The sequence below is a fragment of the Dipodomys ordii genome, unplaced genomic scaffold, assembly GCF_000151885.1.
Source record: "Dipodomys ordii isolate 6190 unplaced genomic scaffold, Dord_2.0 Scaffold23, whole genome shotgun sequence".
Taxonomy (NCBI): domain Eukaryota; kingdom Metazoa; phylum Chordata; class Mammalia; order Rodentia; family Heteromyidae; genus Dipodomys; species Dipodomys ordii.
This window is the reverse complement of record NW_012267239.1, coordinates 2481264-2494949: the sequence shown is the minus strand read 5'-3', so window position 1 is coordinate 2494949 and position 13686 is coordinate 2481264. Positions and strand designations below refer to the sequence as shown.

The 13686-nt window shown below is 40.3% G+C and overlaps 1 protein-coding gene across 1 annotated transcript in view; it reads right to left on the bottom strand.

Annotated features, from left to right (window-relative positions):
- Positions 1-8735, bottom strand: part of Morc2 (MORC family CW-type zinc finger 2) — a 38856-nt gene extending 30121 nt beyond the window's left edge. Inside the window, exons 1-3 of the mRNA XM_013014442.1 lie at positions 7942-8735; positions 1154-1207; positions 57-91 (exon numbers count right to left, since the gene is read on the bottom strand). Coding sequence (XP_012869896.1) covers positions 57-91; positions 1154-1207; positions 7942-8009 — 157 coding nt within the window. The 5' untranslated portion in view covers positions 8010-8735. The remainder of the gene's footprint in view (positions 1-56; positions 92-1153; positions 1208-7941) is intronic.
- Positions 8736-13686: the final 4951 nt, after the last annotated feature.

Genomic DNA, 13686 nt, shown 5'->3' with positions numbered 1-13686 from the left:
TCCTGGGTACCCACTAAGAACTGGACATTAGAAGAAAGGTTTAAAGTCAGACTTACCAGCATAAATATCTATTCTGGTGGCATCAGCATCTCTGCAAAGAAAAAAGCAAGAGCCAAAGGAGAATATGAACTATCAGGTTAACTATACAGGCATTGGTAACTATAAGCAAGTTCACTTAGGAACTATTTCAAGGTACTACTATGAACTCTTATCATCTTCTTCCTTCACAATCAAGAATGGCCAATAAATGGCATGTTTGAATTTTATGTCTATTTTTAAGAATAAGAACTCCAAGATAATTTTTTTTTTGGAGGGTCCGGTCATGGGGCCGGAACTCTGGGCCTGGGCGCTGTCCCTCAGCTCTTCAGCTCAAGGCTAGCACTCTACCACTTGAGCCACAGCCACTTCCGGCTTTTTTCTTTTTGCTTATGTGGTGCTGAGGAATCAAACCCAGGGCCTCAGGCATGCAAGGCAAGTGCTCTACCATTGAGCCACCTTCCCAGCCCCCAAGATAATATTTTTTATAATATAGCCATAAATAAAATCTTTATTGACTAAGGTCTTGGTCTATGAGTGAACCCAAACTTGTATTTAGTCTTACACAGTATATGTATATGCTTTCATCACTAAGAAACATTAACACTGCTAAAGAGTGATTCCTTCCAAGTACAGCTATTAACAATAACATTTTGAGAAGATACAAAACTCTGGCCTAGTTAAACACCACACCACACTACACACACACACACACACACACACACACACACACACACACACACTCATTAGTGTACTGTTTTAGACACAAAATCACAGCTTATCTGTCCCATTAATTTGCCTCCTAAGTTTCTATCATATTTCTCTGTTTTTCACAAGTATTATACTCTAATACACAAAGGAAGGTGGTTAGGGAGATGATATTCACTATTTTTAGGCTAGGACAGGAACAATAATGAACAAATTTAAGTTAATCAAGAAACAAAGTGCAAGCACCAATTAATGTTCTATTAATTTTTTTTTTGTTGTTGCTAACAGGCCTCCTGGGAGTTGCAGCTAGTACAGAAATGTCTTCATCTCAAGTCTTCAGAGAGCAAAGGTCACAAGGATCCAAAAAAGTTTCCACTCCAAGCAGCTTATATACTAGAAGACTACATACCTTGCATTATCAACCAGTTCAGCAAGAGCACCAAACAAGAATTCATGAGTAGTTCTGAAATTACAAATGCAAAGACTCAGCAAAAGAATTACGAATGGATGATAATTCCTAATAAGCTGAAATGCTAAATATTTAAAAGATTTTAGGAAAAAGGGAATCTAAAAATCTCCATTTTCATAATTTATACTACTGTGCGTGTGCCAGTTCTAGGCTGAGGCTTGAACTCAGGGCCTAGGTGCTGTCCTGAGCTCTTTTGCTGAGAGCTAGTGCTCCACTTTGAGTCACTTCCAGTTTTCTAGTGGTTAATCGGAGATAAGTCTCACAGAGTCTCTTGCTTGAGTTGGCTTCAAACCATGATCCTCAGATCTCTACCTTCTGAGTAGCTAGAATTACAGGCATGAGCTACCAGTGCCCAGCTATGCAATTGAAATTTCAATGTCTCTAAATCAAGATTTTGTAGAATTCCCTTCAAGTATTAAACAACTCCTGCTATCTGCTGAGAAATGATTATTCTTATTTTGAGTTGAGAAATCTACTCTAAAGCATTAAAACTTTCACATGTACTAAATGCTTAGAGATATTCTGTGTCAAAAAATGTCTATTTTATGTTTCCTTAGGTTTTTTTTCTGTCAGTTTCTATACACCTCATGGGAAGAATTACAAGCATACATTTTATGTGTGTACACTTTTATAGTCTGAATAATTTAGTACTTGGGCATATTCTCAACCTGAACTTTCAGCCATTTCCTAAAAGAAATGATCATTGGCTCCTCCTTCTTAAAGGAGTTTTCCTGGAAACCACACTAAGATCTTGTCCTTAGAAAGGATAAGAGTATTGAATTCCTTTCTTCAATGTTGTTAGCCAAAACTTGAGAAAGTCAAGATTACTATTATTCTCTCCTGTTTTCAAAAGGAATGTTCTTGCTTTTTAAACTATACAAAAGCATATTAATTCCCTTTTCCAATTCATGCTTTCTTTAATTCGTTCATTTGAATAGTTCTCATTAAATCTAGTAGCATATGGCTACATAGAGCCATCTAGGAAAACCAGCCTGACTTTCAGCCTGAGAAAATACAAAATCCCTAACTCACACGACATTTACCATCATCAATTTTTCCTAAATATTCAAGTAACTATTTCTGCTTTTTTTGGGCAAAATTTCAACCAATACACAAAGTGAATTTTTCTAAAAATTTAGAACACAACAATATTAAATAACCAGCATCTAAAAATCTCTAATCATATCATTATATTGTTATATCCTCATACTGTTATAAACTGTAAAACATTTGTTTATAAAATAAATACTTGATTGAATTGTCCAGGAACACTTGATTTTCCTCAAGAAACTCTTCAAATTTTTCTAAGAATTTTGAATTTAAAACTACCAGCTCCTAAAATTTATCCCACATAAGATCAGTGAACATATTTGTTGCTAATCTGCTAAAACAGACCAATAAGATACATCAAATAACTTACAGAGTTTGAATTCATCTACTAAAATGTAATTCTTTTCTTTTTTAGGTCCAAGATGGGGACTCCAACTCAGTACCTGCCATTTTTGCTCACTGGCTAGAGCTCTACCAACTGAGCCATTCTTCCAACCCCTAAAGTGCAATTCTTAACTATTTCACATGGAAGAACTAAATGTCTAAAAGCAAAACTACCTAAAAGAGCTCTATGTTTATATTTAACTTTCATCTGGACATGCTGCTACATGCTTGTAATCTCAGCACTCAGGTAGCTGAGACAAGAGGATCCTAAATTCTAGGTTAGCCTGGGCTACATATTGAAACTCTGTCTCAAAAAGAGGTAAGATTTGCTCTCAAGCTTTGAGTTGTCTCCTAGTCTGATTGATAAGTGACTTATAAACTTCAAAGTAAGTTAGTTAAAACTCTTTTAACTGAGAATTACTGCCTAGACATACAAAATAACCAAATATTTCGTACTTAGAAATGAAGCAGTATTTTAACATTAAGTAAGTAATCTCAAAATATAGCGCTAAAGAGAAAAAAGCACAACTATTCCAAGAATAACCATAATACCCAAATGCACTAATTTCAGAATGTGAGTTTAAAAAAATGAAGTTTCTAGCCTTTGCTAGCAAGAACAGTGCATAGGAATTATCAGAAAAATTAATTCTGACATCTTCTGCCATGAAGACATGAAACCAAAAATAAAATAGCAACTGTATTCCTGCACTACCTATTTCTGATAATTTCATATGAAAGCAGTATTTAGAATCCAGTAAGATCACAAAAGAGCAAGCACAAAGTACCTCTAAATTTTCAATGTTTTGTACAAAAGTTTAGAAATGAGCCTTTATGTGGAACCTAATAAAGAATTCCAAAGGCTTGAAAAAATTCCAAAGTCTTTCTTGTTCCACACAATATCAATGCTGGTCCACACATATTTTAAATAAAATAACAGATACCTTTAAATGCAGCAAGGATACTTTTATGATGGCAGTGCACATCATAAAATAAAGGCTTTTGTGACAAAGATTCAATTAATTAATGATGGACCTCTCAAATGCTAACATGATAGTTTGAAATATCTGGTAAATAATTGAAAGCATACCAACTGCAAAAGTTCCTTTTTAAAAAAATATATATTCTGGTAAACAGTAATTCAATTTCAAGAGGGATACTCATTTTAGATAGCATTTGAGATAGATATCAAAAGAAATTATTTTCTTCATAGAACTAAAAATCCTTTGCATGTGATCCAAGAAAGATCAGCCATCTGGAAAAAGACATTTATTTTTATAAACTTCTGCTTTCAACTGGTCATGCCATAGTAGAAATAGTTCTGCAGCTCAGCATTTCCAATGACAAATTCGTGTGTAAATTAATTAGCTTGTTATGTAAGGAAAATGGTCTCCCTATTTATAGTCAGGCTGAATCTAAACCAACAGATTACCCACAAGTTCATAACACAGTGGCAGTTTTTGCTGAGTTGAAAAGAGAGTTAATTGCCTTAGTTAAAAAGAAATGTGAGGGGGCTGGGAAGTTGGCTCAGTGGTAAAGCGCTTGCCTTGCATGCCTGAGGCCCTGGGTTAGATTCCTCAGCACCACATAAGCAAAAAGAAAAAAGCCAGAAGTAGTGCTGTGGCTCAAGTGTCTTGAGCTGAAGAGCTGAGGGACAGCGCCCAGGCCCAGAGTTCAGGCCCCACAATGGGACCCCAAAAAAAAAAAAAAAGAAATGTGAGAACAGGGTTCTGGTGGCTCATCTGTAATCCTCCCTACTTAGGAGCTAAGAATCACAATTCTAGGTTAACCCAGGCAGGAAAGTCTAAAACTCTTTATAGCCACTAAAAAAAACCCTAGAAGTAGAGCTGTGGCTCAAGTGGTAGAACATTAGCCTTAAGGAAAAAAAAAAAAAGCTTAGTAACAATGCTCAGGACCTGAGTTCAAGCTCCAGAACTGACACACACATACAAATTCTGGAGTGACTATTTTATATTCAAATGGCTTGTAAATGATTAGAAATTGAAGTCTCTGAGTTGACAGTATTCTCTATGTTCACTTTACATATGGCTAAAACAACTTAGAAATATTGTATGTCCAAGGTAAATTATTCAGTGTTCCAACAAAGACATAAAAAATAGCCATCTTAGATGAAGAGGGATAAGAAAAAATAGGATTGTGATCAAAATACACCATATCCATGTTTGGAAATGTCATGGTATAACTATGTACAATTTAATAAATGCCAATTTAAAAATACTTTATATAGAAAAAAAAACAAAGCAGCCTTCTTAAGACTTAAGTATCCTACTCCATCAGACCACACAGTGGAATGGCAACTCAAGTGATTTAAGATATATATACACCTTATGCTGAAGGATATTACCACCACTACAGTAACAACAGTATTCATAAAATCCACCATAAAGTGTAGCTGACAGTATAAATGCCTTTTATGTAAAGACTCTTATTTACTAAAAATTTATCTGCCTTAATGACTAAAATCACAAAACACTAACTTTGGGTTTATATAAACTAACACAATATCTGGGTACAGACAGCTCATATAATCCTAGCTACTCAGGAAGCTGAAATCATTGAAGATCAAGTTCAAAGTCAGCCCAGGAGACAAATCCTTGAGACTCTCTTGATTAACTAGCAAAAAGGCAGAACTGGAGGCTACGTTCAAAAAGTAGAGTACCAGTTGTAAGCAAAAAAGCCAAGGGTGAGAGAGGCCCTAAGATTAAGCACATATATCCCCATTATCCGATGTGTACCATGTATGAGCTAAGACCTTTATATCATTGGACAGTGTCTTTTAAACACTACACTATCAGATTAGCTCCATAGAGGAAGAAACTGAAGTTCAAGAAGCTGATATACAAGGACCCAGATATGAGCCAGTCAAATCCAGGGTAAACTAGCTCCCAAGACCAGGCTTTTCACTAAACCACAATGAGGTCCATCCTTCTACTTTGGGCTTTGCAAGTCTGCATTAAGTAGAAGGTAAACAAGGCACCATTCCTTTCACAATTCATAATTTAGCAATACTGTATATGTCACACATCTTAGAATGGTCTGGTAGTTTAACATTTTAATAGAACAGAGATGGTACTGTAAGAGCAATCTTTCTTCCCTGAAGGTGTCTCACAAGTTCATCTTCAACCTTTATAATTAACATTAAAAGTCATAGCAGGTGAGATTTTCGTTTCTTCTGAGAATAAACTTCTACTCAAATTACCACAACAAGAAAAAAAAATCTTGAAATTAGTTACCAACGAAACAACCCAGATGCCAAGTATAGTGGCATGTGCTAAAAAGTCCAGCATCCAGGAGACTGAAGTAAATAGGGAGTTTGAGGCCAGCCTGTGCTACCTATTAAACCTGTCTCAAAGAGAAAAGGCAAAAAAACAAAACAAAAAACAAAAACACTATTCTACTGCTATTTTCTTCTGTTAAGACAAGACACATTCAAAAGCAAAACAACTTCATAGGTCAAAGTTGTGATTCAGATAAGAAATTCCAGACATTCCAAAATGAGAGCCCAACCTCACTATGTTCAAACAACTAGTTCCAGTTCATTATGAGCAAGTAAAATTCACACACACACAAAATCTCCAACGTTACCTTGAACTTACAAGTAACTTAATACTGCCCACTTACTATTAATAACCTATGCAATAACAAAAGAAAAAAAAAGGCAAGAAGAAATAGCTCAAAATCCTCAAATTAAACTCACTGGAATTGAAAGTAAAATCTTTTAAAGTGCTTTATAGACAAGAAAGCAGGCCCAGCTAAATAAGACTGACTGAATCAGCACTTTTGTTTAAAAGCACTGAGGTCACATCAATCTTCTTGTACTTCAAGGTACCTCTCAATTCAGTCAACTGACTCAGCAGATGTAACTATTATCACTTTGAGCCTGTTTTCTCAAATATAAAACAAAAACAATCACCAATTACTTTAAAAATTACATACATTTAAAACAGCTATCAGCATGAAGCAATCAATTGTTGACAATATTATTTTATTGCACAAAACCTATGGCCAACCTGAAACAGGAACTCAATATTCTAAAAGCCATTTTATGGTCTTCCAAGAGTTTTATAATCTCTGATCTACTATTATTCAAAAATCCAAAACACAAGTCATTCATGGACTGACATCTAAGAAGCCTTCATGTGAAAGCCTTCTTTACATATGGCAGTTTGAACATAGGACACTGAAGGTTTTGCCTATTGCTGTGCTACAGCCTTTGACCCATGATCTCATCTAACTAGGTTCTAGATTAATCCTCTATTCGGGAATTCACCTGAGGTACCCTTCTCTAAAACAACTGAACTCAATAAAAACAACTTTCTAAAGAAAGCTAAATAAAACCACCTTCAGTATGACAAACCACTTCACTGCTCAAAAAAAAAAAAGTTATTTCTCTGACTAGAAAAAAGGAAAAAAAAAGTTGGACCTCATGGAATTCATCATAGAATTAAATAATGGCCTTTGCCACAAAAGATAAAACTTGGTGTATGATTAGAGGATAAGTGAAGTAAACACTCAAATCTGAAAGTGGTTGTTCAGCTAACTCTGGACAATTCATTTAGGTGTTCCATCACCTCATCTCTCAGTATAATTGTAGAATTTACCTTCATCTTTACAGTTAACAGGTGAATGTATTAAAACAGAAAAAGTTTTGACCTCACTGGACAACTTAAAAGACAGGGGGTTTAAGTATTAGCCCTAAAATATTCCAGACCAAATTGGAGTGATAATGTCAGGATGAACTGAAGAACCATAAACACAGCATGTATCTGTGATTCCAGGCTGTCTACAGGGTTTAGGTAGTACAAACCATACTGGAATGTACTAGGAAGATAAAGCCAATTGTTTGCTGAAAAAAAGAAAAAGTTTTCTTCTCCTAAGATGGTTTAAATGTCTTCTTTTTGGTTAGAAATACTTGTTATAAACTTTACTGTCTACAAACTGTTGTTACTAGACGAAGAACCGTTGGTGCTAAAATAGTCTAACTTTTGACGATCCAAAGAGCAGTACTTGTGGAATTTCTACTAAACACCTGAAACAACTCAGTAAAACTGACTTCACATAAAATCTGTACTTAGAATTTTTGATCCAACAAATGAACATCAGATTCTTCTGGATTACCAGTATTTCAGTAATCTCAGTTCTTCAATACAGAGCTCAAGATATCCAATGATACACTCCAGTGATATATCCTAGAGTGAAAATGCAAAAAAAGAAAAAGCTTTTTCCTGCTGAAAGGATTTCCATATTAACCTGAGTGGCCCCTGTAAGATACTTACGAATTTGTGTGCAGATACTCAAAAGTTAGTTGAGCTCGATTCAGACTGCTGTAATTTGTGAAAGCCATGACTGCAATGGTCTCCAAATCTTCTATTCTCCGCTCAGAAAGACATGGAACTCAACAGATTTTTCCAGGATTCAGTCCAGTAAAGTTATGTCTGTGTGCCTAATATCAGCTAAAACGAAGTTGCCTAAAAAGAAATCTATCCAAAATACAGCCAGATATTAAGAACTACAATCGAGTCCTTCTTCTCAACGATTATGATGGAATATTTTGGAATTACGTCATAAACCTGTGTCCTAAACAACTTAGAAGCGTTACGTTTCAGTAATTCAGACAATCCAAGTCCGTGTAGAAGGTTCTGGAGTCGACGACGGGTCTTGGAGTTGGCGGTTTATTACTGCTTCATCTTGACATTCTTCGAGTCTTTTTCTTTTTCAAAATTTTGTAATGTGATTTATGATTGTTGTTCTTCCCCTAAATTCCTTGATTAGGAAAACTTACCAAACCCTAAAATTATTTACCCAATTCTGTCATAAAATTGAACATTCATTCACTCGTGTCTTCGCCGCCGGTGACGTCAAGATCCTTCAACAGGCTCTAGACCGGAGGCCGGAGACCACGAGGTCGCTAGAGCACGTATGGCGCCAGTTCCGGTTTTCTCAGCTTCCCAACTGAAGAGAGGCAAAACTGGCCGAATCCAGCTGGCGTCGGCGCCCTCGATCTCCACAGCAGCGTCGTGGGCGGTCAAATTACCTCACAAAGACCCGGATGCAACTGCCTTTCCCGACAGTCCCGGCCCGAACCCCTCAGGCGCGCCGCGCCCCTCCCCCACTACCCTCAGCCCCTCCCCCCCGGGCCTCCGTCCTGCGGCCGCCTCCGCCTCCTCCTCGCGGAGAGAAGTTAGTCCCGGCTTTTCAAGGCCCGGATGGAGACTTAAGGGCGCGCACCACGCGATCGGGCGTCTCCCGCGGCGCTCGCAGCTGCCTTTGTCCCTCCCCGCAGAACTGAACTCAACAACCGCAGCGCGCTCTTGGAACCATGTGCTGCCGCCGCCTCCGCCGCCGCCGCCGCCAGCGCCTCCGCAGCCGCCGTTCGAGCGCTGCGTTTAGATGAATTGGAAGGACTCAGCACCTCGAAATTTTGCTTTTTTTCCTCCCCCCCCCCACGTCCTCCTCCTCCTCCTCCTCGGATGCCGCCGTTACCACCACCTCAGTCACTGCTTTGTCTCCGCTAAGTGCACACAGCTCCGGCCACCTCACTCACTCCGACGCCCCAAACCCCCGAGGCCTCCGCGGCGCATTCAGCCAATCACAAAGCCCGAAACTCCTCCCGCCTCCGCCCCGTTACCCCGCCTCCTAATTGGCGGGCCGAGTGAGCCCACGTGACCGGATCTTGGTGGGCCAAACCCGCCCCTGTCACGTGACAGCGCGCGCCTCTCTTCCTGCTTTCCTGACCCCTCTCCGCCATTTAAAGAAACAGTACCGGGGGCGGGCCGAGCGACGCAGCCGGGACGGTAGCTGCAGCGCGGACCGGAGGAGCCATCTTGTCTCGTCGCCGGGGAGTCAGGCCCCTAACTCGAAGAAGCCCTGGCGCGCCCTCCCCCCCTCCCCGGTCTGGTAGGGCGAAGGAGTGGGCGCGCGGTCGATCGAGCGATCGGTTGGCGGCTCTTTCTCCTGCTCTGGCATCCAGCTCTTGGGGCGCAGGCCCGGCCGCCGCGGCGTGCGCCCGGTGGCCGTTGGCGCTCGCGCCGCGTCTTTCTTCTCGTTCGCAGAACTCGGGCGGCGGCCTATGCTTTTGCGATTCGACGAGGAGTCGTCCGGGTGGTCGGCGGCGGCGGGCAGTTGCTCCGCCCCGCTCCCGGGGAGGCGGCGGCAGCGGCAGCGGCGGGATTTGGCGCGACTGGGGAGGCGGGGGTGGCCGGCTCGGGCCTGGAGGCCTGGCGTCACCCTTCGGGGCCTGCAAGGACCCAGTTGGGGGGACAGGAGGGAGCTGGAGGATGGTTGGTGGTGGGCTTTCTACTTTGCCTTTTTCTCCTTATGCCCCCTTAGTGAGAGGCGGGAGCTCTGGCGGCAGCTCCGGGGTGGGGATTCGAGCTCCGGAGTCGGAAGAGCTGGGTTTGCTTCCGGGCCCAGCCATCAGCTGGCCGAGTGACTTTAGGCAAGTCGCTCAGTAATTTGTCTGCGCCTCAGTTTCCTCCTCTGCCTATCAGTGTGTGTGGGATTGAAAGCGCTTTTTAAACTATAAAGCGTCGGTATTATGTGTCAAGGATGATTATTGTTTGTAACGTGTATGTGTGTGCGAGTTTTTAATGCTTGAGTTGTTAAGAAAACTTAGCAATTGCCCATTCCCTGAACTTGATACCTGGGAAACCTTGGAGAGCTTGAGACTCCGTGCGTTTATATGCACCAATGTATGGGACCGTGTATTCTGAGGGAATGATGATCCATCGCTAGCAAGTTTTCAAAGGGGGCTGTGACCCAGAAGAGTTAACACTTCCTCTATGCCGCAGTGAGGAAACTGAGGCCTAGATGTCATTTGGGACCCTTCACAACCAATTTGAAACACCTCCTTCCCTCCCCCACCACCCCCGTTTGAGTCCCTGGGATATGTGAGCTGTTTCTGTGCACAATGAATATGGGGTAACATTTGCCCCAACTCTGCTTGGCTTCTGAGTCCTGTCACCAAGGGGTGCCTGAAGGTTGTCTGATGCGTATGGTACAATGGCACCCAATATAAAGCAGCTACGATTCAAAGTGGGTGTGTTCTGCAGTATGAAGAAGCGTATTTAATCTTTGGCCTAGAAATCGTTTGTTTGCTGCTGCTTATACTGGTGCCTGACTACCGTCCTGTCTTTTTCATTGACTGTTTCCCATTAACCGTGGTTGCCATCTGTCGCTTGCTCCTATTTTGTATCCCTAGTTTGTGTGGTTGGTAGTGAACAGGCTTATTAAAGTGGTGCTGTCAAGCCCAGCTAATTAATGGTGCACGTGGATTTTAAGCGAGGGGGCTCACTGGAACTGACTGAACCAGGAATGGAAAACTTGAAAGATATTTCGGGAGCTTTTTCCCTTTGCTAATTGGAAGTTAACTTGTTCTGAAAAGTTTTGTTAGAACTGCTGAACTTCAATATTAGTAGATTTGGAAGTGATTCACAGTTTGTTTCTGGCCTGCCTTGTATTCTAATTGCTTGCCAGTGTGGTACTGAGATGGCAAAATGCTATGTTTTGTTTCTTTGTTACTTGTCAGCTGCTCTTTTTTTTAATCAAAAGTCCAGGTCATTTTCCAGCAAACACTAAAAATGTTTGAACAGTTGGATTTCAAACATTTTCATTTTGTGGAGTGGTGCTTACCAAGTGGTACAGCTCTAAGCAAGTGAACGTTTCTTAAACACATTTGAGTGTATTTTATCTGATTAGATGTTTGCTAATTCTGTTTCATTCAAATGTCTGAAAAGAATCAGGCAAAGATATGATTTCACTTCCAGAGAAATGACTGTTTTGGAGAAACATGTATTGCCCTTTAGCTCTTTTGTAATCTGGATGTACCTCAAAAAGAATATTAAGACTGTGGTGATGAGCGACCTTCCTCTGAAGAAAGGAGGGGGAAATAACAACGGGAACTCCAAAGCTTGAAGGTCTGTGACAAGACAGGAGACGTGCCAGATTGCAACTTGAAGAGATTTTGCTACGGTGTTCTGCAGTTGTTGGAGTAGACATCTTTCAGTTTATCAACAGCCATGGACTCCAGATTCTCAAGAACTGGACCTATAACCCAGAAGAGTTTGTCAAGTTGGGGCAGGAACTCTGGAGGTAGATATTTTTTACTTTTGAATTTTGGAAATGTGGACCTTGCTGTGAGGAAAGAAAGAACAACTGAGTATGCACTGACACCAGCGCTGTTACTGGAAATTAGAAGACCTGAATTTCTGTCCAGACTCATGCAAACTGACCACACCATCCAAAGTGAATTACGGTACTGGCCATTTTCCAAAATCCCTTATTTGCTGTTTCTGCATTTATGTTCTCGCTTCTCTTCTCTTCTCTTCTCTTCTCTTCTCTTCTCTTCTCTTCTCTTCTCTTCTCTTCTCTTCTCTGGAAATGCCTTTTTCTGGTTCACCACTTCTCACAGCTCTGCCATTTTCCTCAGTATTCAACCTATATGCTGTCCTCCCCATGAATCCCTTTAGCCAGAATAGAACTTTGGTTAAAACTTTATAATTTTTTGTCTATCTTTATATGCAAAATCTTGTTTTGTGGATTTTTTTTTCCCAATCCTAGGCTTTGAACTCAGGGCCTGGGCACTGTCCATGAGCTGCTTTTGCTCAAGGGTAGCACTCTATCACTTGAGCTACAGCTCCACTTCCTGCTTTTTCTGTTTAGTACTGAGGAATCGAACCCAGGGTTTCATGCATGCTAGGCAGGTAGTTTAAGCCACATTCCCAGTCCACAAAAACCTTTCAAAATAGTTATTTGCATGCTCCTGTTCTCTTTGTAGACGGCAAATTCTTGGAAAGGAAGAACCTTAGTTTTATGCACCTTTGTCCACATATTCCATCATTTCTGATAAAGCAATCTGTTAGGAGTTTAGAGAGCAGGGCACTTGCACCTCAGAGTCAGTACATAGTGTGTGTAATCAACTGCATAATAAATAACTAAAATTACTCTTGATTAAAAGCAGTCACAACTATGGGTAATATTTCTTATATTTTCATGTTTTACCATTTTATTTGGTGAACAAAGAAAAGGGCTTTATTAGCAAGCTCAAATGTTGGAAGATTAAGAGTTCTTGCCTTCCCAAAACCATCTCATCCTTGGCCTTATGGGAGTTTTTTTTTTAAGGGAAGGTATATGGGTCCCTGACAAATGGTTCCTTAATTATCAAGTGTTTCACAGAGTAGTCTCTGGTGAAGTGTGGGATATATACATCTTATTTGCATCATCAATGAGAATTGCAGCCCAGTGGATGATTTCAGAAAGTTTAGTCATCATGGTGGAGCAGAGCAATTCATGTCATGGTAATTCTAAATTTAAAAAGATGTAGAGCCAGGTGTGGTGACTCAAACATTTAACTTCACCATTCAGAAAGCTGAGGCAGGAGGCCATCAGGGTCAAGGCCAGCTTAGGCTATACAGTGAAAACCTGTCTCCAATATCAGTAAGTTAAATCTAGGGAGCTCCTTCAGACATGAAGAACTGATTAAGTTGGTGGGGTATTAAATACAGAAGGTGCAAGGACCGAGCCCTTACTCTTACTTTATACAGAATCTTGTTAAAGTAAAACAGCTTTTTAAAAGTCAAGGTCATAATATAATTTGAAACCATAAAGAAAAGAAGGCAGTGTTTCCTTTCATTTCTTACTGGTAAAAAGTCTCACTTCTGCCACCAGTGGCACAAAAAAAAAAAAAACTTAATTCCCCAAAACTGGCAGCCTGAATAGACTCAAATTATTATCACAGAATATGATAGGGTGTTCTTGTGGGTGTATCCCTTATACAGTTCGCTCTCAGGAGTCAGGAGATTGTCTTTGCCAGGAAACTATATTATCAGTGATTATTAGTCAGGTTTTTGTTTTTTGCTTAACACAGTTATCACCCATCAATCTCTAAGCCAGGCTTCTCAAGCATTATTAGTATATGTCAAGCAGCTGATATACTGACAGCAAACCTACTTCATTATCAAAATCTTGTGTTTGTAATTCCATGCATTTTTGTCCCTGTTTTTTCCCCTTCCTCTTCTAGTCCT